The 26,397-nt window shown below is 33.2% G+C and overlaps 7 protein-coding genes across 7 annotated transcripts; 5 read left to right on the top strand and 2 right to left on the bottom strand.

Annotated features, from left to right (window-relative positions):
• The first annotated feature begins 295 nt into the window (after window positions 1-295).
• Window positions 296-3,374, top strand: LOC148175426 (uncharacterized). Its single transcript, XM_088036983.1, has 16 exons — window positions 296-301; window positions 345-350; window positions 718-743; window positions 867-1,018; window positions 1,335-1,436; window positions 1,504-1,623; window positions 1,665-1,701; window positions 1,762-1,776; window positions 1,828-1,931; window positions 2,121-2,131; window positions 2,206-2,270; window positions 2,338-2,426; window positions 2,519-2,759; window positions 2,836-2,969; window positions 3,012-3,164; window positions 3,216-3,374. The coding sequence occupies exons 1-16, from the start codon at window positions 296-298 to the stop codon at window positions 3,371-3,373; spliced, it is 1,419 nt and encodes a 472-aa protein (XP_087893109.1). The 3' UTR covers window position 3,374.
• A 2,020-nt stretch (window positions 3,375-5,394) lies between these two features.
• On the bottom strand, window positions 5,395-6,236 carry LOC148175425 (circadian clock-controlled protein daywake-like). The gene is made up of 3 exons (XM_088036495.1): window positions 6,155-6,236; window positions 5,742-6,107; window positions 5,395-5,696 (listed from the first exon to the last, which is right to left on the bottom strand). Exons 1-3 carry the CDS (start codon window positions 6,219-6,221, stop codon window positions 5,395-5,397), a joined length of 735 nt encoding a protein of 244 aa, XP_087892621.1. The 5' UTR covers window positions 6,222-6,236.
• A 902-nt stretch (window positions 6,237-7,138) lies between these two features.
• Window positions 7,139-10,309, bottom strand: LOC148175424 (protein takeout-like). The gene is made up of 3 exons (XM_088036494.1): window positions 10,092-10,309; window positions 7,508-7,873; window positions 7,139-7,458 (listed from the first exon to the last, which is right to left on the bottom strand). The coding sequence occupies exons 1-3, from the start codon at window positions 10,159-10,161 to the stop codon at window positions 7,157-7,159; spliced, it is 738 nt and encodes a 245-aa protein (XP_087892620.1). The 5' UTR covers window positions 10,162-10,309; the 3' UTR covers window positions 7,139-7,156.
• A 112-nt stretch (window positions 10,310-10,421) lies between these two features.
• On the top strand, window positions 10,422-11,972 carry LOC148175423 (protein takeout-like). Its single transcript, XM_088036488.1, has 5 exons — window positions 10,422-10,671; window positions 10,720-10,960; window positions 11,009-11,142; window positions 11,189-11,338; window positions 11,785-11,972. Exons 1-5 carry the CDS (start codon window positions 10,596-10,598, stop codon window positions 11,934-11,936), a joined length of 753 nt encoding a protein of 250 aa, XP_087892614.1. The 5' UTR covers window positions 10,422-10,595; the 3' UTR covers window positions 11,937-11,972.
• A 41-nt stretch (window positions 11,973-12,013) lies between these two features.
• LOC148175422 (protein takeout-like) lies at window positions 12,014-14,354 on the top strand. Its single transcript, XM_088036477.1, has 5 exons — window positions 12,014-12,614; window positions 13,025-13,117; window positions 13,486-13,633; window positions 13,684-13,967; window positions 14,016-14,354. Exons 1-5 carry the CDS (start codon window positions 12,527-12,529, stop codon window positions 14,210-14,212), a joined length of 810 nt encoding a protein of 269 aa, XP_087892603.1. The 5' UTR covers window positions 12,014-12,526; the 3' UTR covers window positions 14,213-14,354.
• Window positions 14,355-17,100: 2,746 nt separating this feature from the next.
• LOC148175421 (protein takeout-like) lies at window positions 17,101-21,875 on the top strand. Its single transcript, XM_088036485.1, has 5 exons — window positions 17,101-17,286; window positions 20,077-20,317; window positions 20,553-20,686; window positions 21,389-21,541; window positions 21,587-21,875. Exons 1-5 carry the CDS (start codon window positions 17,208-17,210, stop codon window positions 21,739-21,741), a joined length of 762 nt encoding a protein of 253 aa, XP_087892611.1. The 5' UTR covers window positions 17,101-17,207; the 3' UTR covers window positions 21,742-21,875.
• Window positions 21,876-23,536: 1,661 nt separating this feature from the next.
• Window positions 23,537-25,794, top strand: LOC148175420 (MFS-type transporter SLC18B1-like). The gene is made up of 7 exons (XM_088036385.1): window positions 23,537-23,825; window positions 24,054-24,223; window positions 24,270-24,601; window positions 24,652-24,958; window positions 25,006-25,101; window positions 25,153-25,470; window positions 25,520-25,794. Exons 1-7 carry the CDS (start codon window positions 23,718-23,720, stop codon window positions 25,722-25,724), a joined length of 1,536 nt encoding a protein of 511 aa, XP_087892511.1. The 5' UTR covers window positions 23,537-23,717; the 3' UTR covers window positions 25,725-25,794.
• The last annotated feature ends 603 nt before the right edge of the window (window positions 25,795-26,397 follow it).

Genomic DNA, 26,397 nt, shown 5'->3' with positions numbered 1-26,397 from the left:
TTTAATTTTAAAGATAAAATTTTGAAAATTTGCATACGCTCAAAGTTAACACAGCTCCAGAAGCTGACACAAAAATTTGTTTTTATATCTCGGTTTGTTTGGCGTCGCGACGCCTAAAAAGTATAATTTTTAGCGATTTTTTAGTTTTTGCGGATTTAAATTTTTTTCAACATAACTGTGATACAAATATTTGAATTTTTTAATGCAAATTGTGTTGTTTACTGTGCTGTTAGTTTTAAACATTATGACAAACTACGTTTACACCAAAATTTCACAAGTCACTTCATTCTCTCGCATGAAGGTCAATTTAGATTAACTCGGGCATTTGCTCGTCTGGACACTAGAAATTGGTAATTAACATCGACAAACGGCAATTTCATCAAGTAAGACTTTTGTTACAATCTAAAGCGAACCAAAGGACAAAATGTCATTTGTGACAGAAGATGTTGACAGACCGGTGTAAACGTAGTTCCCAATTTTGACGTAATGAAATTGGAAACTAACTTGATAAAACAGCATTTTTTCGTCAATTAGTGAATTCAATTTACATTAAATCTAAAATGACAACTGAGATATTTTTAACACATTTATATTGAAAAAATACCAAATTAGGGGTTGATTTCACAAACCCTCACAATTAGCTGGAAAATACATTTTTAAGGCGTCACGACGCCAAAACTATAGGTGATAAAAATAGATTTTTGCGCCGGCTTCTAGAGCTTTGTCAACTATGAGCAACTATGGCAACTATATTATCTTTAAAATTAAAGACGATTTTGGGAGTGGACACAAGTGTTGCCGGACCCTGTGTATACCCTAAAAAACACTAAAAAAATAGGAAAAAAACTGTGAAAAATCCTGTGAAGTTTTATAATATTTTATCTTAGCCATTTCATAGAATCCACAATAAACTTTCTGAAAAAAAAGATAATCCGAGAGACTAACACACCTAGAAAATTGAGAAAAAATCGAGAGAATTTAAAGATTCAAACTATTTATTCAAAGACTCTAATGAAACGCAAATAATTCTAATAGGGTGGCATTTTTCAGCACGACAGATAAAATGAAATTAACGATGGGAACAATTGAAAAATCGACCAAATTATCAGTTGCAAGACACTATTTATATAGAACGACAAAATAAAAGATTGAACGACGTGAAATTTTATTTCCCAGTAAAATAAAAAAAACGGGCGGCAAGTTATATTTATCAAGACAATAAAGATATTCTCGAGGCAATTAATTGATTTTACCTGGTTGTTTAATAACTTCAACGATGCAACAATGGTAGACTACACAATTTTTTAACGATAAAAATTTTTATTTCTCGACAGCCATAGCAGCACAACAAAATAAAACCAGCAAACTACCGAACGTAGGAGATAGAAAAAAACTCAAAATCAGACAAACAAATTTTCAAAATATCTTGTACGACAGTTGGAAAACATTAGTTTGCCGTTTTTAGTAGATTGCACGACTGTCAATTTTTTTCCTTGTTGTGAGGTGAAGTTTGTTCGTTGCCGATTTTAGCCATTCTATCAAAGAAAACATCACATATTTTTTTGTCGCTAAAATTATTATTAATGTCTGACATTCACCTTTTTTCATCGTTCATCCTCTGTCGTTCAGTTAATTAAATTTGTCGTTGATTAACAACTAATCAGTCGGGGTTATTCTATCGGGAAAATCTTTATATTTGTCGTGCTCTTATATTTACCCCATTCTAATATAAGCGACTATTAAATTCAATAATTCTTGCAGATTTCTAGAACACCTGTGATTTAAAAAAACGAATTAATTCAATTTTAAGTTTCTCGAAAATTTTAGAGTGTCCAAATGTGATAAAATCACAGAATTTAGTCACAAACTTCTAGAAAAATATCAAAAATTCGAGGAAACCTTAGAAGTTCGATCGAATATTGCAAATTTGAGTTAAAGAATCCAAAAATCTAACGAAAGTACAAAATTCTAAGAAAATTCCAAAAATCTACGGAATTCTAGATAATTCTACGAATCCACAGAATCTAGAATATAAAACCAAATGATAAACCTTAGAGAATTCTAGCCTACGTCAAAGAATCAAAAAAAAATCTACAATAGCTTTAAACCGTTTTTTCTAGAGTCTGGACCGGTTTAAACATAAATTGTTTTTATCATCCACGCCTATTTTTAAGTGGAATTATATTTGTTTGTATTAAATTACAGGTAGATACATTGCCGTCTGTCAACTTTTTTAAGGTTTTCGTTTATAATCAAGGGCATAAAGTCAAGTAAAACATATAAAAGAAAAATTCCTCGTCGACCTTTTAGTTTAACGTTCAACCTCTAACAGTGCAGCAAAATGTGCAATTTATCAGTAATCACCATTTTAAGTCTCACCGCCTGTGCATTCATTAACATCACTGAAGCTGCACCAAAAAAATGGCGTAAGTCCAAAAGTGTATATCCTGCTTAAATTAAGTCAACTAATTACGTTGCAAAATTGTAAAAAAAAACAAAACAAATCGTGACCTTTCAGTATCAAAATTTCCGAGGTGTTACCGTGACGATCCGAAAATAAATAAGTGCATGGTCGAAGCAGCAAGGTTAATGAAACCGTTCCTAAAAGAAGGAATTCCCGAGTTCAATTTACCACCGATTTCGCCGTTCCACGTCCCGGAAATTTCCCTGCGACAAGGAGGAGATTCCGTTAGTTTTAATATGATGTTGAAGGACTTGGATATTTTCGGTTTTGATGGGTACGACTTTGAGAAATTCGAGTAAGTTCCTTGTTATGTTAAAACCTTGAAATTGTTGTAGTAAAGAACCGTAACATTGAACCTGACATGATTTTAGTTTTGACGTCAAAAATTTAAAGTTTGATTCCATCCTGCACTTGGGACCTATTTTCATGAAAGGGAAGTATGAAGCTACAGGAAAGCTTTTGTCGATTCCTTTGGGAGGAAAAGGAAACATGCAATTCAACGTCTGTGAGTATACAAATCGAGCGGTTTTTTAGTGGTGATTCTTAGCGAGTTCCAGTGGGATTTTGAAGCAAGACGGGAAACTAGTTGAAAAAAGAGGAATTAGGTATTTAGAGCTTGTCGCGCCGATCATTTCTATTAAAGTTGGGAAAGTGACGGATTATCATTACGATGGACTTTTCGACGGAAACGAAGTTTTTGGTAAATAATAGTATTCTAAGTGAACGAAGATGTTAAAATTTTTTACTGTAGCCAAAGCTGCGGAAAAAGTATTCAAGGACTACCAGAAAGAACTGATAGAAGAAGTCAAACCTGCCGTGGAAAAAATCATCGAAGAAATTATTTACGATTTTCAGAAAAAGTCCACGTTTAGAGTTCCTTTCGACGAGCTGTATCCAGTTCGCAGTTGAAAGTACGCAAATTTCATGAAGTATTGTTAGAACTAGTCAATAAATTATTACTGCTTTTTCATATTAAAATAAAAAAATTGATTTAATTTTGGTACTTTTAATAAGGTTTCAGTTACATCAAAATGTTAACCATGACCCGGCGCATCCACCTATTTTAATATAGATATTTAAGCACAGCCGTGTGTAAAGACTAGGGAGAAAAAATCGCACCGGTAAAACGCACGGCCCGTTTAAGGGAATTTTTTAAGTTAGCAAAATAGCAATAACAAATTGGCATATTTCGCCACCTCTAGGCTACGGTCATAAAAATCACTCTGTGTAAAGTTTGTGTAAAATGTGACAGATCATAAAGATGCCCAATGCTTTGATCGACCATACCTCAGTTATTTGTTGTCGGATTTGAATTTAAATCCCAGATTTCGAATCTACGGAAAATTCTGCATACACTGATGTATAATAACTTAAGTTTACTCGAAAAAATAAGCGATATGTCGATATCAGAAGTTTGGCACAGTTTGAGTCATGAATTTTTGCGAAAATTTGCAAATTTCGACTTTTGAAAAATCTATGAACTATTTCTTATGTAAAAAATCGCGAGAAAAACGATGGCGTAAACCGCATCTCAATATCTGAAATAGTTTCCGAGTTATCAAGCACGAATTGTTTCGAACCTTCAAAAATTGGGGCCTCTGGCGACAACCCAAAAATTCAAACGACCATAACTCAGTTATTTGTTGACAAAAATTGAAAATTCTCATGTTTTTGGATTCAGCGTGATATTCTGCGTAAAATGGGACCCAAATTTGTTGAGTTTGCTTAATAAATAAACGAGGCAATGGCCAAAAACTGTTTTGAAAACGTCATTTTAGGCTGATTTGAATCAATGTTTTCAAAATGAAAACGACGTTTAATAGCTTTGAATTTTACATCAGTCGAAAGAGGAGCTCTAAATCTATCTCCTGGCCAAATTGGAGATCAATCGGACAAATAATCTACGAGTTATGACCAATATTAAAAAAATTGAAAAATTTTCATCGATTGAGTCGGAATTTTTTTTCGCGAAAAATTCACTATCGAATTTTGGGCTTTTGAGAACATTTTCTAACGTAAAATGAGCCGAGAAAAAGAATGGCGCAAACCGCATCTCAATATCTCAAATGGTTTCCGAGATATTTAACTTTAAAAATTACAAAAAATGAAGAAAAATGAAAATCAACTTTCCGAAACTTTGATCGGCGATACCTCAGTTATTTGTTGTCAGATCTGAATTTAAATCCCAGATTTGGAATCTGCGGAAAATTCTGCATACACTGATGTATAATAACTCAAGTTTACTCGAAAAAATAAGCGAGATGTCGATATCAGAAGTTTGGCACAGTTTTAGTCCTAAATTTTTGCAAAAATGTGCAAATTTCGACTTTTGGAAAATTTATGAACTATTTCTTATGTAAAAAATCGCGAGAAAAACGATGGCGTAACCCGCATCTCAATATCTGAAATCGTTTCCGAGATATCGAGCACGAATTGTTTCAAAAATGCTTCAAAAATTTGGCCCTCTGGCGACAACCCAAAAATTCAAACGACCATAACTCAGTTATTTGTTGACGAAAAATGAAAATTCTCAAGTTTTTGGATCCAGCGTGATATTCTGCGTAAAAGTTGTGAAGATTTGTTGAGTTTTCTTAATAAATAAACGAGGCATTGACCAAAAACTGTTTTGAAAACGTCATTTTAGAGTGATTTTCAATCAATGTTTCCAAAATGAAAACAACGTTTAATAGCTTCACGACTGCATTTCTGGTTGCCTACCGTCCATATTTTTTCCAGTGAAATTTTGTAGTAACATCGGATATATTTGCAGGATACTGCTCGCTAAAGACAGTCATAAACGTCTAAAAACATTTTAACACTTTCCAGCTTCTAAAATTTAATCGACGCTGACAAGAACAGTAATAACTTGTTTCCTTAATTATTTATTTATTATCTACAACAATCTTAAAGTTATTCGACACAAACAACTATCACTCCGGAAACAGCTCCTCCACCGAAAACTTCTCAAACATCCTCGCAATCAACCCCAAAACAGTCTGTCTAATCGCCACATGCGTCGCCGGCCTCAACTCCTTCAAAATCTCCTGGATATTTTCATTAACCACTCTGTTAGTCTGCTCAGTCAACTCAGGATTATCTCTAAAAAGTCCTTCAAACCTAAAAACCGCATCGCGTACGCTTTCTTCAACTTCCAAAGAAGAAAATTTGAAATACTGTTTGTTGCCCCGTTTGTACCTTTCCGCTGTTAGAGTCAACTCAGCGGTAACATCAGCTGGAAATTATTGTCACAATTTGACGCAACAACGGTAACTCTTACTCAAGTTTCCATCAGCTGGTCCATTTCCGTTGAGTTGAAGAAAGAGAATTTTTCCTTGGATGTTGTACTCGGAAGTTATGCGTAACTTTGGAAAACGCACTTTAATCAAGCCTTGGTTATCCTGGAGATTGAATACAACGCTTTGCGCTTCCATCAAGTCAAGATTGTAAATTTTCACGTTGTTGAACGTCGCCTTAAAACTATTTCTATCGTCTAAAGAAATTTGGGGAAGAACCAGAGGGTTGAGCGGAGGGAAACTAAACTCCGGGATGCCACGAGTGAAGTGTTTTTTGGCACTATCAAAAGCTCTCTTGTAGCAAAGACTAACATCAAGATCACTTTGGTGGCAGCGGTCGATGTAAGAGGCTAAAATTTTGATTGGAGAGAAAATCACTACCAGTAGTCTCACTTACGAAAGCGTTTGGAGGCTGTCAAAGACACCAAGAAAATAAACACGAAAAAACTGCACTCACTCATCATTGATCATCAATGAAGTCTTCGCGAAAATCGTCGCATTTATACAGTCCTTCGTCTCGTTAAATTTAACATAACACACGTGACGTGGTCTTCCTGGTTTACTGACAAAAAACGTGTGGAGTTTTACGGGGGTTACCTAGGAAATTTGCTTGAGTAAACTCAAGGGAATTTTATTACTGTTTGTCCGCGCAAGGCTGAATAAAATTTCTGCGGTTCTTTTTGGTCTCCTCGTATATTATTGACAATGAAATTGACACTGTCAAAAAACGAATTCCACAAATTTTTAGTGGCAGAGAGTTCAAAAACTCTTTCTTAATTTTTAACGCAAACTTTAAAACGATAAATATGTTTCGGTTCTGCGAATTCTCAAAATTTTGTTTGTAGAATTGTCATCATACTGTTACTTTTTGTGTTTGTGCACGGCTATTATCGATGTGACAAATATGTACTTGCACTAATTGTTGACTTAAACTTGCAAGAACGTTCGAAAAATAAATATAATTCTGCGATTGATGAATTCATTTGCAGTTTCTAATTCTGTCTTTTATAAAGAATTCAGTTCAATCATGCCGTCCTCTAAACCTGATCTTTGCAATCTAAACGTTATTGTAATTAGTTTAGACACTTTAAATTCTTCAGATAATTTTTTCAATCTTCTAAATTTTCAAAATTTATTTTTATTATTTTAAATATTCAATTCTTACACCCTTATCCGTTTTGTATTAAAGTTTTTGTTAAATTTAATGTATAATTAAAAGAATAAAGAGTCATAAAGTGGTACCGTTGTAAAATTGATTTGACTCAAATTGTTTAAATAAATATTTTCTCTCAATTTTTATCCAACTAAACAGTTAACTGCGAATTAATTCAGCTACTGACGTAGTTTCCACTTACGCATCTAAACGACAAAAACAACAAAATAAAAAATACGTTTTATTCTACTTTGGAAACAGCTCATCTAACGAAAACCTATTAAATATCCTACTAACAATTCCAAATGCAAACTCGATAATCGTCTTATCAATCACAGGCTTCAACTCATCAATAATATCAACAACATTCTCGTTGATAATTCTATTAGTTTGATCATTCAACTCAATATTATCTCCAAAGATCCTATCGAAATGAAAAACAGGTTTCCCTAGCTGCATGTTCAAGTTGGCCGTCTGAAGAGTGAGAAATTCCTTGCCTTTTTTGCGTTGTAGTTTTCCTTCAAAAGTCGCATTTGCAAAAATATTAGCTGAAAAAACTCCGTAAACACGTGCACGCCGAAAAGTACACAAACTCACTTAAATTTCCGTCAGCTGCACCCTGGCCGTGAAGCTGAAGAATTAACAACCTTCCATCGATTTGATACTGCGATTTGATCCTCAGTCTTTGGAAGCTAAGACCTAATTCAATGTGTAACCGATCTAAGTCTATATCTAAATGCTCAATTTTAAACTCGTTGGTGTAGTAAACTTCAATGTCTCGAAACGAAGCTCGGAAGTTATCGCCGCTGTCTAACCCAGCTTGAGGAAGAACCAGAGGATTTAGCGGTGGTAATAAGAACTCTGGAACTCCATTTAAAAGATGCGGTCTGAGTTGCTCCACGGTGTTTCGTACGCATTGATTTAAAGCTGGATCGTGACGGCGACATAATGTGAGGTAAGGAGCTGCAAAGAAAAGCATTTTTGCTAATTTCCACGTTACAATGCCAACAACGTGCTGCGATGACCCATGTAAGTGTCACAATATCACTTCGTTGCGTTGTAAGAACATGACAATCGTTTTATGAGAAAAACAACGTTTATGTGACACATCTTTCATGCTTGAAATCAAAATTGAGTAACAATTGACCAATAAGCCGTAGGTACTCCTGATTTTTCAAACGAGTTTGATAAAACCAGTCACTTCGCTGAGATATAAGCATTTAGTAGGTAGATTTCGAAATGTGAGATATTGGCAATGTTGTGTTGTAAATTATTGCGACATAAAGGGAAAACGATTGATTATTATGATTATTTTTGATGGGATTTATAGAACAGACGCAGCATGTAGGAAATGGAAAAAAATGTGGATATTTTTAGATGTTGTTTTAATATAATCAATTACTATACTTGTGACAGGATAATTAAATGTTGTTGACGTTATTTATTGATTTTGTATAAAGACATTTTTGCTGTATACAAGTGTCGCATTATTTTTATTAACAATATGCAGGTGTCGCATTATTTTAACAAGCTACAAAATTATACCTCAGTCACAGTGGTAAAAATTTCAGAAAGTTTGTTTAAAAAACTAGAAATTGACTATTCCAATGGAGCCGTTTTGTTAATTCTTATAAATTATTAAATTAAGGGTTCAAAGGGTCAATGTTTTAAGAAGTTTTATTTATAGCTGCAGTAAATTATTTATTAAACAACCACCGAAATTGTAAAATTAAAAAAATAAATAAATTCGGAATAAGAAGAATTTCTTAGCTAGAAAAATGATGCCAACAATAATTTGTAACTCCGGAGATATGAAACACCGACAGTTGTTTGTTGACGTGTGGAAAAAATTACAGCAGTTTTGAAATCTGCCTAAAATTCTGCGTAAAATTAGTAATATCTTTAAGTTTGCTTCACAAATAAGCTAGATATCTACCGAAAAAAAATTACATAGTTTGAGTCTAAATATCCACCAAAATAGGTTTTCATTCTAAATTGAAAACTTTATCAACACGTTCTATTAACTCTCGTAAATTCTTTATTAAAATAATTGGTTTAGATTTTTTATTTTTATTAGATTTGGTCTGTTTAAACGACTTTAAGGAAACAAAACTACAAAATTATAACTGCAGATTGGAAACTTTTAGAAACTTTGAATGAAAAACTGACTAACCCAATAATTAATAATTTTGGGGCTTACAGGTGTTAGGATTTAGTTTTGTACGGTATAATTAAGTACACAGAATAATTACAGCTGTAGTGGCAAAAAATTTATAAATTTGTTTGCAAATCAGTTACAATTTTGAGAGTTATAGCCATGATTTAGAGTTTTACGTAGAATTTTGGAAGACACAATTTAAAGATCCATAAAAACTAGTATTTTTATGATTTCTAAAAACTGTAATAAAATAAATTAATTATTAAAGCCCCACCAAATTGGCAGAGAAAAAACAGCTTAGTAAATTAATTATAATTAATATTCCTGCTTAATTATTCTCAGCGTCCGCTCCATTTTCTCCACTTATTGTTTATGCACAAAAATGCACAATTTACAATGCAAATGCAGAAAGAGAAAATGACTATATCAATCAACCTCCTTGTACAGAATTCAACTACGCTTATAGATACCCTGAAAATCGTGTTTAATTTCAAAGACAAGAAGTTACAAACTTGGATACGGTTATAGTTGATATTAAGCTCGAAAATTTGAGAGAAAAATTTGTTCTTGTTAAGATAACTATGATACAAATAGTGTTTCTCAAATCTTATTAAAATTCTGTTTAAACTTTGAGGAAAAACGCACTTTTATCAAGTTAGTTTTGTATGAAGGTCAATTTTGATTACGCAGGTGGTATTGTACTTTTCGAACACTAGACATCATTAATCAACGTTGACGAAACGACAATTTCACAAGTAATTAGCGATTGGTTCCAAAAACCTTCGAAAATCATTAAAAAAAATTTTTACATTTTTAAGGCGTCATGACGCCAAAACTATCGATAAATAATTTTTTGGTCAAATTTTAGAGTTTTATCAACTGTAACCGAATGTAAAATTTCAAAATCTTAAAAAATAAAAACAATTTTGAGGGTGCCCACAAGTGTTGCCGGTCCTGATATGTAAAACACCAACATGGGTCCTCGCCTAATTGCAGTCAAACTAAATAAACAATAGATCTCACGTATTCGTTTCGAGTTTGCAGATCCCGCGATCACCATCACCAACAGAACGAAAGTGCAAGTGGAACCCATGTCGCGCACCACACAACTTGCAATGAAAAATACTCAAAGGCCAATGTTAAAAGATCCTATATATAAGCCTGGGATTTTTATGGTAAATCGACTCATTCACGCATCTGAAGTTCATTATCAAAAGAGAAAATCAACCTTCAACGTCTTTTAAAAAACACATGCGTTGTTAGCTCCACTTGAGGACAGTTTGTACAAGACAAATTTAATTGTTTCCGGGAGGAGAGGTAAACCAGATCGAGATTTCTAGAAATATTAACGACTACGCATGACGCGGTGCAAGGATAAATGTGCTTAATCCAGAAATGATTACAACAAACTGAAAGATTGCACAAAGATTGCAGAAATGTGTGTCGCCGAATCTGCTGACCCCGCGTTTTCCACAATGATTTTCATAACCACTTAGTACACTTAGTGCAGTTTTTAGGCTCGATACAATGAGTTTCAAAAAAAATTTCCTCGTCTTTCCCGCGATTCTGACTTTGATTTCGGCCACAACGCACCAAAGATTACGTAAGTCCGATTATTTGCAGAGATGTTAAAACCATTCTGTTTGTTCAGCCTCCTTCTTAAAAGTATGTCGCCGTTCAGATCCACGTCTCAACGAATGCGTGAAGAATTCTGTTGAACATTTACGACCGCTTTTGGCGAAGGGAATTCCTGAGTTTCATATTCCTAGCTGTGAACCGCTGAAGATACCGGAAGTTGTTATAGATCAAGGATCGGGAGCTGTGGCTGTCAGATCGACCTATCGAAATGTTAGGGTATATGGACCATCAAAATTTGTACTAAGACATGTTAAGTAGGTTTGTAAATTTTCGAACTTCACGGTGTTAAAAATTGATAATAGGATCGACATGGATAGGAATAGAATCAAGATTAAGTTGTGGTTACCACGACTGGAATTGATAAGCAGATATACCATGGATGGGAGGATTTTGATGATGCCCATTTCAGGGACTGGGATAAGTAGAGGAAACTATTGTAAGGGTTATGAGCGATTTTCTTTCGTAATAAAACCCATTTTCAGCCGACATTGATGCAACTATCGTAATGCAAGGACAAAGGATTAGAAAGGACAATGAGACGTATTTTAATGTGAAAGACTTTTATGTTGATTTCAACATCGGTCATGCCACAATCCAACTTGATGATTTGTTTAATGGTGACAAAGAATTGGGTAAGTTAGAGAGGGCGAAATGTAATTTGATTTTTAGCCAATTTGCCAATTTCGGCAGAACAAGCAGTGTCCCAATTATCCATCTTAATTTTATTTTTGGGGCTTTTAGAACTAGAAATTTTCAGGACTACTTAAAACTCTACTTAGAACGTTTAATCCTAAGCACTTTCTATTTAAGCTTTCTAGTTTTAATAGTTTTAATTCTCTTAATCCTTAGAAGTTGAAATAGAGAGAAATGGAAGGAAGTAGAAATTTGAATTGCAACATTGCAGTATGTTAAAGTAACTTAGCGAGCTTAAAATTAAGCTTCCAGAAAATTCTATCTTTGATTAAAATTCTTCCTTCACATTCTCTTTTCCTCATGCTTATTAAAACATCTGTACAAATCGAATGGAACTTTCCGGATCTGAACTATTGCAAACATTGCCCAAAAAATTTACTTTCAGGTGAAGCAATGAATTTATTTCTGAACGACAACTGGAAGAACGTAGCTAACGAAATCAAACCAGTTCTGGAGGACACAATCGCCAATATCTTCAAAAAACTATCCAACAAAATCTTTCACAAGTATCCTCTAAACCTGTTGTTACCAAGCTAATTGCAAATTTTACGACAATACATGTAATTAAAAATTCCTGTGTTTTCTTGAATATGCAAAAGTGGTAATCATGAACTAAATGTTCAATCGTCATCGTGGATGTTAGAACTTGTTTACTCGTCCTAGCCTTGACGTAATATTTTCCGATTCGTCTTACATAATACAAATTCTTAAAAATAATGGGAGAAAGTATCGTAAGGAAGTACGGAAACTTGTGCATTACTGCTGAAGAATGTACAATTGGGTTATCAGGCAACTTGTGCAAGAACTAGGAAAGTCGTTTTCAGTTTTCAATCAAAAGTTCATAAGTGTGCCTCATAATTACAGATTGATTATGATTGTGAATTAAACAGTTCGCCATACGTAATATTTACAACGCATTCCATCTAAGAGAAATGTCTTGTTTCCACTTTCACTCCGAAATGACGCAATAAACACCTTAAAGATGAAGGTAAGAAGTGTCATATTGGCTTGTTCTCGAAGAATTCCAATTTTGGGTAGGATGGGGTGAAGTTAATTTGCTTTAGTAAAACCACAGAGTCATTCGTATACGGGTCATTGTGGCTACAGGGTTTTCAGCTTTACCAAAAATGTATCGATTTTGTATTCTTTTGGTTCTAACTTGTTTATACGTTTCGGGTTATCAAGTGAAGGAAGCACCGCTAGTCACCAAACGACGTAAGTGGAATTTTCAATTTTTACTTCTAATTGAACATTGTTACTTAATTTTTTTTGTGTACGACCTGCAGAATAATGGAAATTTTAATGCTGCGTTGGAAGTGATTCTAGATTCCGAATTAATCGTAATAGTTTTTGCCTCAATTACATACTATAATCAGATTATTTTTGTTCATTCAGGTATCAACTCTTAAGCATCCAACTTTAACATCAAAAATGTAAACTGGTAAATATAGAAATTTACATTTCTAAAGTCCGGAACTGTTTCCAGACGACTAACCGGATGTTGGAGCTTCCGGGCTCTGACTCCGGTTCAAAATAAAAGCTTCAAGTTCGACGACTTAAAAAATTCCTGACTCTGAATGAGAAACAAGATTTTTTATCTGTTGTTTATTATTATTATTTTTCAGCCCCATGGCTTGTGGTTTGTAGAAGGTCCGACCCGGAATTAAATAAATGCTTAAATGATTTGTTCGCGGCCATGTTTCCACAATTAGCTAAAGGTGAGTGCCAAGTGAAAATTTCGCATTAAATTAGTAAGAAATAAACGACAAAAAATTGCATTCTTCTGTTGTTCTATTGCATTTTGTTGTTTTTTCTCATAGTGTAAAAATAACAAACGCGTGATAAACTATACTCAATAACAAAGTTAAAAAATGGTAACAAATTTAGAGTTAAACTAGGCCATGGAAAAATGATAGGTCAGTGAATACATCAGATTGCAAATAGAAAATATGAATAATACGTTATTTCAAAAAGGCAAAAAAAATGTCTCCCATAAATTAAAAATTCATTGTATTTTTTTTTAAATTTTATACAACAAAATATACATTGACAACAAGATAAACTGAAGAGCTTTGTACCCCTCTAGGAATCCCCGAAATGAACGTGGACCCCTTCGAACCCCTTCCCCTAGACCGAGTGACCATCAGCAAAGGTTCCGGTGCGATCACCCTCACCGGAGGACTCTATGACTTACTAGTAGCAGGGCCATCAAACTCAACCCCGACCTACACAGAGTAACTACTTCAAATCAAATTCAACCTACTTATTCCCTGTGTATGTTTAGATTGGACATCGCCAAAAAGAAGTGGAGTTTCGGCTTAGACTTACCACTCCTCAACATCAAATCTCAGTACAATCTCAAAGGAAAAATTTTAGTTCTTCCGTTGGTAGGTCATGGACCTTGCGATTTGAGACTGATCAACGTACAGACTAAAGTAACAACTGATGTCGATTTCCCTCTTGTTGATGGTAGAGAAATTGTGAAAATTACGAAAATGCACGTTTCCTTTACTGTTGGAGGGATGAAAGTGAAATTGCAGAATTTGTTTAACGGCAATAAAATTTTGGGTGCGTATGTCTTTACGTTACGATTCTCAAATAATTATTGAATTGTAGGTCAAACTGTCAACCAATTTATCAATCAGAACGCTTTGGAAATCGTTTCTGAGTTGCAAGACAATATTGGCAACAGCTTAGCGGAAATTTTCACAGACGTCATGAACAATGTTTACACTAAACTACCAACAGATCTTTGGCTGCTGAACGATGAAGAATATAAAAAGTACCAAGAAGAGCTTAAAAGCACTCAGTGATATCTAATGTAAGAATAAACATAAGCTTCACAGTAACGTTTTAGTTACGTGTTTTACTGTTATAGTTCAGCTGATTATTATTTTTTGTCAAAAATTGTAGCTGTATATTTTAGTACCTACATTCATAAAGTTGTTATGAAAGTTGTTGAATTTTTATTTTGACCTTTTCCTTACTGAAAATAAACGAATAATAAAGTAAAATGGTTAAAAACGCATTTAAAAAATAAATAAAAAAAGCAAGCAAGCAAACAAAAAACGAGTTACCTTTAGTGACCAAACTTTTTGTTCTTAACATACAAATACCAATGCTTAATAAAGTTAAATTGTAAGTAATTCTTTAATTCGATTTTTAATTTAACTTTTTGGTCTTGTATTTTGAATTTTGTCAATAAAAATTTATAAAATGCACTTAAAACAAATAAAAAATAAAAACGTAACAAAATACACCCCAATAAAGAAAATAAAATAAAAAAATATCATAGTAGTATAGAAAAAGGATAAAATTCACGCAACCTTTTATTCACACAAGTCAATATAATGCATACCTTCTCTGGGACCAGGCAAGCGTCTAGAAAATCCCTCCCAGCAATGCAAACAATCACAATAATATTTTTGTGGTGTTTGTAGTCGTAAGCTAACTTGCAAAATTCGGCGTAAAGTGAGTTCATTAATTAAAAAAATCCCTTCAAATCTAATTATAATAGAGTAGTATACAAATTCACTTATAGACTGAATCAGTATGTTATAAAAATATGTATTTATAAGTGCATATGTATACAAGTGTCCAGAACTTGTAACCCAGAGAAAAAAACTTTTGGAGGCAACAAATTCTAAACCAAAATTTTTTTAGCTCAAAAAATAATAGAGTTAAGACGAAAAACAGTAGCCAATCCCGAAGCTAAACAGCATTTAAAAATAAGAAATTTAATCCACTTTTAAAATAAGCTTTCGGAATTGGCTGTTAATTTTTTATCCTTTCTCAAATACTATTAAATTTAATCGATTTTTGTTTTAAAATTTACCATCTGTATTGCTGTCGCCACCTCCCTTTGTTTTCTAGGTCATGAGCTCTGAGCCACCCTGTATATAAATAAAAAAATATTTTTGAAGCAAACTTTTAATAAAAAATTTAATTTTTAGTTCTCAAAAGCGGACGAGGAATGACTGTTTTCTGGCCGCTTATATTTTCGTCCGTCCTAAAGTGAAGTTATTTATCAATGATTTTTTTATCTTACATCATGATAACAATATTATTACTCCCAATTTTATCTTAATTTGGGTAAAATCAAATCAACAAACAGGTGTAATTAAGTGCAACAAATACGTGTTGAATTATTGAGATAAACATGTCTAGCAGTGACAAAAGTGCTGCTGTACATCAAACCTAGTTTATACAAATTGTAAAATTACAAATGTAAATAAAAAAATATAAACTTTTCGGAAAGATCCATAACCATTAACAAATATTCAGTTGTTATAAATGATTGGATCAATAAATCATTAATAAAAATTAATAAACCTGTAAATGTAATAAAGTTGGTTAAAAAATCTTGTGTGTATCACGGCCAAAAAAGCCATTTTGTCTTCGCTTTCTAAAATAAAGCTTGGTCAAAAAAGAAACACTTTTTGGCCTTGGTACACAAATAACTATAGTATCATTATTAACACAAAAATTTTAGAACAAGAAATAAAATTTCAGAAATTTAATTTTTCAGGACTAACTGGGAATTAAATTTTCTGTTAAAACCAACTAAAATGTTTTATTTTATTTTTTCAGTTTGAGCATTTTAATATTCTAATAAAAAATTGACAGCTTCATTAAAAAAAACAAAATTTTTATTTAATTCAGTTTGAGCATTCCAAGTAAATTCCCATAACATAAAAATATCAATAGGCGATACCAACATGCCAAAAAATTAACCGCCATAAATTTATTATTCTTTTCTAAATATTTTAGAACAAAAAAAACATTTTTCGCTGCATTTTCAACATTGTGAAATAAATAAGAATTTGACATTAAACTTGCAATCACAGTCATAGTCCTGAATAGGCCATGACTTTCAACTGACTTTTCAACGTAAAACCACAAATGGGGTAAAAAAACTCTTTCCTTCTATTGATTCACACTGCATGCAAATAAAAACTCCCTACTACTAAGCATTATTTTTAACACATTTCCCAGCCAATCATAATGCAAATTTCGTTCCCGTCTCCATTTGTAACAACAATGCTTTTGTTTGAAACAATTCGTGACAAGTAATCATAATATATTTTTAACAGCACTAATTAATAAATCTAAATTGCAAGGTTTGTTATTGAGAGTAACATTAATCGGCCTCGGATTAACCGGGACATTTCCACATAGTTTTCTGTAATTAGAGTCCGTTTAAAAACGAAAGTTACATTATTTTCGTTTTACTATAACAAATGTAAGATGTTATCTAATTGTAAGCAAAGTGGCGCCTCTATGAGCTCCACTGTCGTCATCAAACGCACAGTTATTGTTATTAAAAACTACTATCTTCCCAACAATAATAAACAAATAAAATAAAACATTGAAACTAAAAGAGCCTTGAAATGTTGATAAAGATGTAAACCACGTGTCACCAGCATCTAAAGAATTTCCAATTTCCGCCTCAAAACAATGCAGAAGTACGATGGCAACAAAATAATTAAGCTTTCTGGGAGCACATCACCAAGACCAATAAACTCTTTGCTAATAGACCATTATGACCTTAGTGAGATTTCATCAATAGACTCTTTTTGACATCCTCATTGCACAATGCATACAAATTGTTTATATTACCATGTAATACATGGGTGGTACTCTTTGTAATTCCCCTACCAGCGGTTTACACCGGCAAAGGTTCGTACTAACCCCTACCAAAACTAAAATACTGTATAAAACTAAAGGTACACGTGCTTTCTCCATGAAGGTAAATGTTAAATAATGTGCGACAAGTAATAAAGACAAGTTCGAATCAACACTGTGATAATGATGAAGAAGTTTTTAGTTTTTATCCTAGTTTTAGTTGGCGTTATTGCTGAAGAGAAAAATGAAACTCTTACCACACGTAAGTACTTTTTTTAACCGAAGGTTGCGCCTTTCTTTCGATCTAAGGTAAACCGCTAGTGGAAAATCTAACAATGGAATGGAAAATGAAAGAAGGAAGTGGCGAGGTTTTATCAATTTTGATTTTTAACAATTCGTAGTAAACGTGAAGTTGCGGGAGCAAAAATTTTGATCTTCCGTCAATTTAATCAACCCCGCATTTCCCGTAATCTCCACATGCCATACCGCGATTTACCATGACATTATGATGACAACACGTAACGCAACTTTTCTTTTCTAACCAAACATCGCGGTATTTCCTGTTTGCAGGATAAACGCATCGATAACACCCATGATATAACGTAACTTGCTTCACGAAGATTTGGTTCTGCTTGAAGGTATGTCACGGTCTCGTTTCGAAATTATATAATCGTTATATAATTTCCGCGGATTTTTCAATGTGTACCAAGTTCCGTCTATGGATGTAGTGGCGTCTTTTTCCCACATAATGTACCGGCAAACGGAGAAAGCATAATTGTCTTACTCAGTGTCACTTTCACTATCATTGTTAGATAATAGCAATTAGTCTTCAGAAGGATGACCCATAAAGAGTTCCCGAAAGCTTCATTTTGACACAAATAATTATTGTTGTGTAATCAATTAATTGAAAGATGACATACTGATTGACTTTCTCGAGTGGGACGAGTGGGACAAGTTCAGTTGAAATTGTGGACGACGTAATAGCGAAATTTTCTTTTATAAGTTGGTAATGTAATGAGTTTTTAACGTTTACTTTTTTGCTATTGTATTGAAGAAGTAGAGAAGCTGGAGGGTAATTAGTTGCGCAACATCAGACCATAAAGAGGAAAGAATTAACCATAGTACCATAAATGTTCTTATTCCCAAGTGCTTGCGTAAGACTAGATGCACTTCTCGTTTAGACAAATTAAGCACGAAGAAGACTTTTTCAAAATTAAATAAATAATTTGAAATTTCACTAAAAATTTAATGGCAAATTTAAACAATATTTCGGAAGAAAATAAATATAAATAAAAATTTATTGTTTTTTTTTAATTGCTCGAGAATACCTCCTTACCGCTAAATTAGAAAATTCTATTCTAATTTTAAATTAAAAAAAATAAAAATAAATAAATAGTGCTGCCAATTTTCCTAATTTTACTCATGTTTTCTCTTGATGCACTTCTCGTTTAGACGAATTAAGCACGAACACTTTTTCAAAATTAAATAAATAATTTAAAATTTTACTAGAAATTTAATGTCAAACTTAGACAATATTTTGGAAGAAAATAAATATAAATAAAAATTAATAAAAAAAATAAATAAATAAAAATTTATTGTTTGTTTTTTAAATTGCTCGAGAATACCTGCTTACCGCTAAATTAGAAAATCCTATTCTAATTTTAAATTAAAAAAAATAAAAATAAATAAATAAATAGTGTGCCGGCAATTTCCCTAATTTTACTAATGTTTTCTCTTGATGCACTTTTCGTTTAGACGAATTAAGCACAAAGAAGACTCTTTCAAAATTAATAATTAATTAAATAAATAATTTGAAATTTCACTAAAAATTTAATGTTAAATTTAGACAATATTTCGGAAGAAAATAAATATACATAAATAAAAATAAATAAATAAAAATTTAATGTTTGTTTTTTAAATTGCTGGAGAATACCTGCTTTCCGCTAAATTAGAAAATCCTATTCTAATTTTAAATTAAAAATAATAAAAATAAATAAATAGTGCTGCCAATTTCCCTAATTTTACTCATGGTTTCTCTTGATGCACCTCTCGGTTAGACGAATTAAGCACAAAGAAAATTTTTTCAAAATTAAATAAATAATTTGAAATTTCACTAGAAATTTAATATTAAATTTAAACAATATTTCGGAAGAAAATAAATATAAATAAAAATAAATAAATAAAAATTAATAAAAAAAATAAATAAATAAAAATTTATTGTTTTTCTTTTTAAATTGCTCAAGAATACCTGCTTACCGCTAAATTAAAAAATCACATTCTAAATTTTAAATTAAAACAAAATAAAAATAAATAAATCGCGACCTGAGAACTATAAGGTTCTAACTAACATTTGCAATAAATTGACCAGTGTTCACGTTATTAGTGATAGCTCTCTAATTTATTAAGTATTTATTTAAAGAAATGACAGGATCAACAAACAATTTAAATGTTCACAAAAATCACTTAGAACCTTATAATTTTCATGCTAATAGTGCTGCCAATTTCCCTAATTTTAGTCATGTTTTCTCTTAATGCACACTTCTCGTTTAGACGAATTAAGCACGAAGAAGACTTTTTCAAAATTAAATAAATAATTTGAAATTTCACTAGAAACTTAATGTCAAATTTACACAATATTTCGGAAGAAAATAAATATAAATATAAAAATGAATAAAATAAATAAATACATAAAAATTTATTGTTTGTTTTTTAAATTGCTCGAGAATACCTGCTTACCGCTAAATTAATAAATCCAATTCTAATTTAAAATTAAAAAAAAAATAAAAATAAATAAATAGTGCTGCCAACTTCCCTCCCTAATTTTACTCATGTTTTCTCAAATTGAACAAAATTAAATATTAGGAGTAATAAATTTCTTTGTTTATCATTTCATATTTAAAATTCAAAACGACGCTCGCCTACAACACCAAGTTAAACCTGAATAACTTTTCTATAATTAACCCGATATAAACAAACTCCAACAATGTTTTAATGAAATTTAATGCTAAAAATATCCGCGATGCTACCACCAATTTTAATTTTTTTTTTTTAGCTGAGTACATCATCCCATGCTACAAATCCGACCCCGACATCAACAAATGCCTCCAACACACTTTTAACCACCTCCGACCATATCTCCAAAATGGTATAAAAGACATCAACGTCCCTAGTATAGACCCATTGAAAATCGATCGTCTTCTTATGGAAAATGGTCAGGGAGCATTCAGGATACGCGCTTTATTCCACAATGTCACGGCCGCTGGTGGCAGCAACTATACCATAAACAAAATCAAGTGAGATACGAAATTTTCAATGTTACCACATCGTTTGATTCGGTGATAAATAAAGCAATGAATTGTTTACATGTCAAGGCCATTGTCTGCTATTGAATACTAATTGAATCACACTCGATTTCGATATTTTGACATATGGTTGTACTTCACGCGAATTCTAATACAAAAAATACATAATAAATGCACGTAACTGTGTAAATATTGGTCATTTTCTATGTCACAATTGTTGTTTCAGAGCGGATATTACAAATTACAATATCGAATTGGGGTTCAAGTTGCCGAGAGTGGAAATTAAAGGAAAGTACGAAGTTAATGGAAATGTACTGCTGTTTCCTGTCAGGTCCAAAGGGGACTTCTGGGCCATTTTCCGTAAGTAAATCACAATTTAAGAGGCTTTTGACAACAAATAAATACTACAGTTTTGGTCAACCCAATCTTCAAGTTTTTAGACTTTCAAATTTGCAAATCGGCTCAACAGTTTGACAATTTCGTAAATTCAATGAATTATGAGCTTACAAACGAACCAAATATGTGTATAAAAATATCTAATTCAAAAGAAGACGTGGAATCTCCAAATAGTCCAAAAAATTATAGGAGATTAAAAAAACATTAAAAACTCTCACAAGCTCAAGATTTTAAATGTACAAAAATATAAAAGAGAAATATAAAGATAAATATAAAAGAGAATCCTAGAAATACACAAAATCCAAAAAAAAATAAGATAATAAAAAAATCGGTAGTCAGACGTTTCAGAAAAATGAGAAAAACCAATTTCTCAACAAGTCAAAAAAATCAGTGGAAGAATGTTCGAAAAATTAAAAAATCTGAAATAGAATAGAAAGGTTAATTTAGAGTCTAAAAAATAAACAAAAAATGGACAAAATCCAAAAATTTTTTTGAAAACTCTAAGAACGTTTAGGAGTCATCAAAATTACGAAAGAATTAAAAGAATTTCACATATTTCAAAACTTCAAAACAGTTTTAGAAAAAATCAAACTCGTAATTAATTGCACACTTTTTAAACCTAAACTCGATCCCATTTTCTCGCCCATTTAAAACCCCGTTTTCCAGTCGACGTGGACGCGGCAGCCAAAATCTTCGGCAAAGAGTACAAAGACAAATCCAACACGAGATTCATGCGAATTGAGAAACTCCTCGTGGATTTCAAACTCCAGAAGAGTAGATTCAGAGTCCGAGACGTCATCAACCACGGCAACATCATTGGTAATCCGTTTAATGCCTTTTTCTGTGTCTAATGTTTTTTTTCAGGCGAAGCAATGAACCAATTTCTGAACAACAACGCCAATGAAATCATCGCCGAAATGAAACCTGCAGCCAATGCTGCTATCGCCAAACACTTCAAGAATTTCTTGAACGGCGCTTTCTTGAAGCTACCATTGAAACTCTGGTTGCCTGATGCGTAGGCGTAGAGCAAATTCTAGTTATTTAATTGGATAATGTCTATTGGCGATTTTGTGGAAATCGCCATTTAGAATTATTTTTTACAATTGTAAGATATTTTTTTTGATGTTTTTAATAAATTGTACAAATTATCAAATGCGCAGTTTTATCAGTGCGAAAAAAAATCTGTTGCATTCCGACTTTAACTTTGAGTGTCCTTATTATCGATGAGTCAAAGACAAAACACATAACTCCTTATCGTTGCGATAAAATATGTAGTTATAATTTTATTTTGGTGGTGCCTTGAAATTACAAATTCGATTACAAGAATCTATAAAATCGTCGCACAGAATGATAAATATTGCTTTATTTTAATATTAGAAATAATATTATCGCCTTTATTGCTTGTAGTACAATGAACGAATGTGGGCAATGCGTAGAATTTGTTTGAAAAGAAGAATGTAACAATCAAAAGGTCAATTCAGTTTAAATATTACGAGACGTGTAATTAAAAATATGATTAATTAGTTTTTGGAACGGAATTACGCGTCTAAGCGACGAATTATCTCAGATTAATTAAACATAAATTGTAAGGTTTTTGTACAATGTTGCAAATAGTCGCTCTTGCTATTTCAACAATTCGTCGATTATTTAATTGCGAGTTATCAGTATCGTATTAAATCAATTTACAGAAAAATATGTTTTTCACGAGATTAAGTTTCTAAAAATATTCCATTCAAAATAGGAAGTGGGATTGATTTACGTTTTGGTCAATTGATCTAGAATGATTCAGAAAATCTTCTCGTTCGATCTTGAGATTTTATTGACATTTATTAAATTAAAAGTCTTCGATTTCTGCTATTTTAAAGTTGCATTCTATAACAAAATCAAAATTTTATGATCTAAAATTTCCAAATTCTTGGAAAAATGTTTTTTTTCTTATAAAAAAATCTATCAAGCCGTGACGCAATATTTAGGTAATAAATCAAGCTCATAGCAAGGTTTGATTAAATTGCGTCATTCAATTATTGAGATGGTAAAAGTCATGCAATCACTAAGTGAATTTGCCAATAAAAGCGCTTATTTATTTAGATTAAATGGCCATAACGGAAATTTCCGTAATTTTGGAAAACACCAAGAATTATTATTTATCATCAAATTATAAAACAGTCTGTAATTTGTAGCCATCAAAGTCTCCAGTTTTCAATTTCCAAAATCTGAATCCTTTTAGAAAGCGCTTTTAGAAATCTTATTCCAAATTGGAACGCATTTTAAAATGTAAAAACACTATTTTTAGAAAAGAAAAATACAGACTCCTCTCGAAAAGACGATAACTTCTTCTTGCCCGAAAACTCATAAAATGGTGCCCCACAAAATCCTTATCCTTGTCCCCTTTTTTAATCTTTTATTTACAAATCAGCTACCTATTAAAACAAACGACACATCATCGACTTAATCCTTTAACTGAACAATTCTAGCCCCAATAACAAAGAAAAATTAAGCAACCTTTGCCCTGTTCAACTATAACGAAGCATTGTCCATTTAAATGTAAATATTATGATTTGATAACAGCTCTTTAACATTCCTCATGATCTCATGAAATTCCACCAAGAAAACCATCTGCTTTGTTAGGAAAACCAACTCGACGATATGACAAAAAAGTGTCAAAAACCCTTTAAATCCACAATATAGCACGAAGAAAGCAAATTTTTGTACCAAAGTAAAAACATGCTTATTTATCATAATCATGGCAAACCGATAAACTTTGTAAACTTTGAACCGAGACATGGCTCCTCCTTCGTGTGTCCAATGGAGCCAAATCATTCGAATTTTGCGTTCAAAAAAGTTACAGTGTGACGATGGCACTTTCGGCAATATGATAAATCGAACGTTCTTCTATAATAACTATTTAATATTTATGGAACTGTCGTACTTCTGTTTAGTGTTGTGATTTGTGAAAAAAGTGAAGAACTGATAAATTTTCGAGAAAAAAGTCAAGATGGTGCAGTTTACCAAGCGACAGTGGCTGACTTTGGTTGTGATCAGTATCGCTGACTTCTGTAATGCGATTTGTGTGTCTTTGCAAGCGCCTTTTTATCCCGCCGAAGTGAGAATCATTCTTTTTTTTTCATTAAATTCTTCCTACACAAAGTGCAATTTAACCAGATTTCCCCTAAATTTCGATAGCACTAATTGCAGTATTTATGTTGTCAAAAACAAATTACATCACTCGAAATTTTTGTCAACATATTTTCAATTTCAATTAAACTTGATCTTTCTGGATAAAATAATGAAGCATGAAATATCCCCCTGACCATATTTCGCTCATTTTCAGGCCGAAAGAAAAGGATGCACGGCCACAGAGTATGGGCTAGTTTTTGGTATTTTCGAGCTTATCGTTTTTCTCATCAGTCCCATATATGGACAGCATCTAAATAAGATAGGACCGAAAGTTACCTTCAATGGAGGGATTTACACAACGGGCATTTGCGCCATTTTATTTGGGTATTCTTTGGGTTGGTTCTGGACTAAACTAACGAAGATATTTCAGACTCTTGGATAAAGTCGAGGGTCATTATCCTTTCATTATTCTTAGTTTTATCATCAGGATCGTTGAGGCGATGGGAAATGCAGCTTTCTTGACGGCGAGCTTTGCAATCATCGCGAAGGAGTTCCCAGACAATGTGGCCACGACTTTTGCATCCTTGGAGACGTTTTTCGGTTTGGGGCTGATCGTGGGGCCCACAGTCGGCGGTGCTTTGTACCAAGTGGGGGGGTACACTCTGCCTTTCGCTATCATGGGTTCAGCGCTTTTCTTATCAGCCATTTTAACAGCTTTCGTTTTACCCAAACATGAAGATGGTACAGATAGAGAAAAAGGGCGTAAGTTAACCCTAGCGTCCTCCTTCTTCAGCTTAATCTTTTTGTTTCAGCTTCCATGTTCAAAGCCCTGCGTATCCCCGGCGTCCTCGTAGCCTGCGGTAGCATCGTGGTAACGAGCATGTCAATTGGGTTTTTACAAGCAACTTTAGAGCCTCATCTTCGCCAATTTTACCTAGCCCCCATTATTCTGGGGTTAATGTTTGTGATAAACGGGGGCGTATATGCCGTGACAGCCCCCGGTTTTGGAATGCTCTGTGATAAGTATTGTCATCCAAAAGTCATTACAATTATAGGAACAGTCCTCGTGGCAGCAGGTTTCAGTTTGGTTGGACCAGCGCCTTTTGTACCCACTCAAACGTAAGTCTGATCCTCCTCTCCTGGATCTTCCTAACAGCAAATTTTAGGATTTTATGGGTGACTATCGTTGGGTTAGTTCTGCACGGTCTGGGAATCGCCGCGCAGTTGGTTGCATCTTTCACCGACGCTCTCAGGACGAGCATGTAAGTAAAATTCAGCTCGGTAACTCCCAGAGATTGACATTCTTTCACTAGAGCCCACGGATTTCCCAACAACCTCGAAACCTTTGGTTTGATCTCCGGGCTCTGGACTAGCACCTTCGCCCTCGGCGCCTTCATTGGACCTTCCATCAGCGGTATCCTCTACGACAACATCGGATTCAGACACTCATCGATGTTCATCGTCGCCCTCCACTTAGGCATCGGACTTATCGTCACGCTCTTCCTAGTCTTCGGCAAGAAACAACAAGTGTACGTCGAACTCAAAGAAGAGAAGCACGTAGCCAACGGGGACATCCCCGAAAGTAGCTACGGAAAATCGCAGCAAGCCAGTGTGAACGAAAGCGTCAGAAGGTCAGTTAAATTCTTCGTTTAATTTAGTAACTAATTTTTTACTTCACAGCATAAGGTCTGTTGGAAACGGAATCTCCATCGAAAAGAGTCGACCTCCAGCTATGAATAGCTTGATCGCCTGTAATAGTTACAAGAGTCAAGCCTGGCCCAAAAGAGATGCAACCAGTTTAACGCTTGGACCGTATAGCTACAGTTATGGAACTGTGGACAGGAATGGGGGGGCGACTACTTCGTATTTGCAGGGAGTTGCTTGAGATTGTAATGATTATTTTATTTTGTAATTTAGGATAGTGATACAGTTTTAATAAAAAGTTTTATTTACAACCAGAGTTAATTATTTCCGGAGTTTTTTCATTTATTGGGTTACACGCTTGAGATTTTCAGCAGTTACTGGTTTAACCTTCCATGTTAAACACACAAATCTACAAAATCGAGGACCAAAAATTAGCAGTTTTTTAGAACTTTCTGTTTAATTTCTGCAAATTTTTATTTGTGAAATTGCAAGCTTGAAATTTTTTACATTCCAAATTACACTCATTAAATTACAATCCGATTTGAGTAACCATTTCATGGTTGTTCGAAAGTTCGCTAAATGAGGAAGTGGCGATAATTAAAAAAATATTTAGTAAAACAAGCTGCTAACACAAGAAGTTTCAGCCCTCACCTCTAAATCAACATTTTACCATTCAGTCCATGGTCTAGAAATTACGAAAATTACACCCATGAACACCCACTGGTAAAATCTCAACATATCCAAAACAACTCTTCAGTTCGTTCGAGCAGCTATTAACCAGCAATTTAGAGCCACCTTTATTACCTGAAACCCTATAATCCCCGAAATGAGATAAACAGTTCCAAGAAAGTTAGAAAGTTGATAAGACGACTTTTATGAGCAATTTTAGCATACGACTAAACAGATTTTTAGCA

The sequence above is a fragment of the Gnatocerus cornutus genome, chromosome 5 (assembly GCF_029298725.1).
Source record: "Gnatocerus cornutus isolate USDA-ARS CGAHR chromosome 5, icGnaCorn1.1, whole genome shotgun sequence".
Taxonomy (NCBI): Eukaryota; Metazoa; Arthropoda; class Insecta; order Coleoptera; family Tenebrionidae; genus Gnatocerus; species Gnatocerus cornutus.
This window is presented reverse-complemented; position numbering and strand designations above follow the sequence as displayed.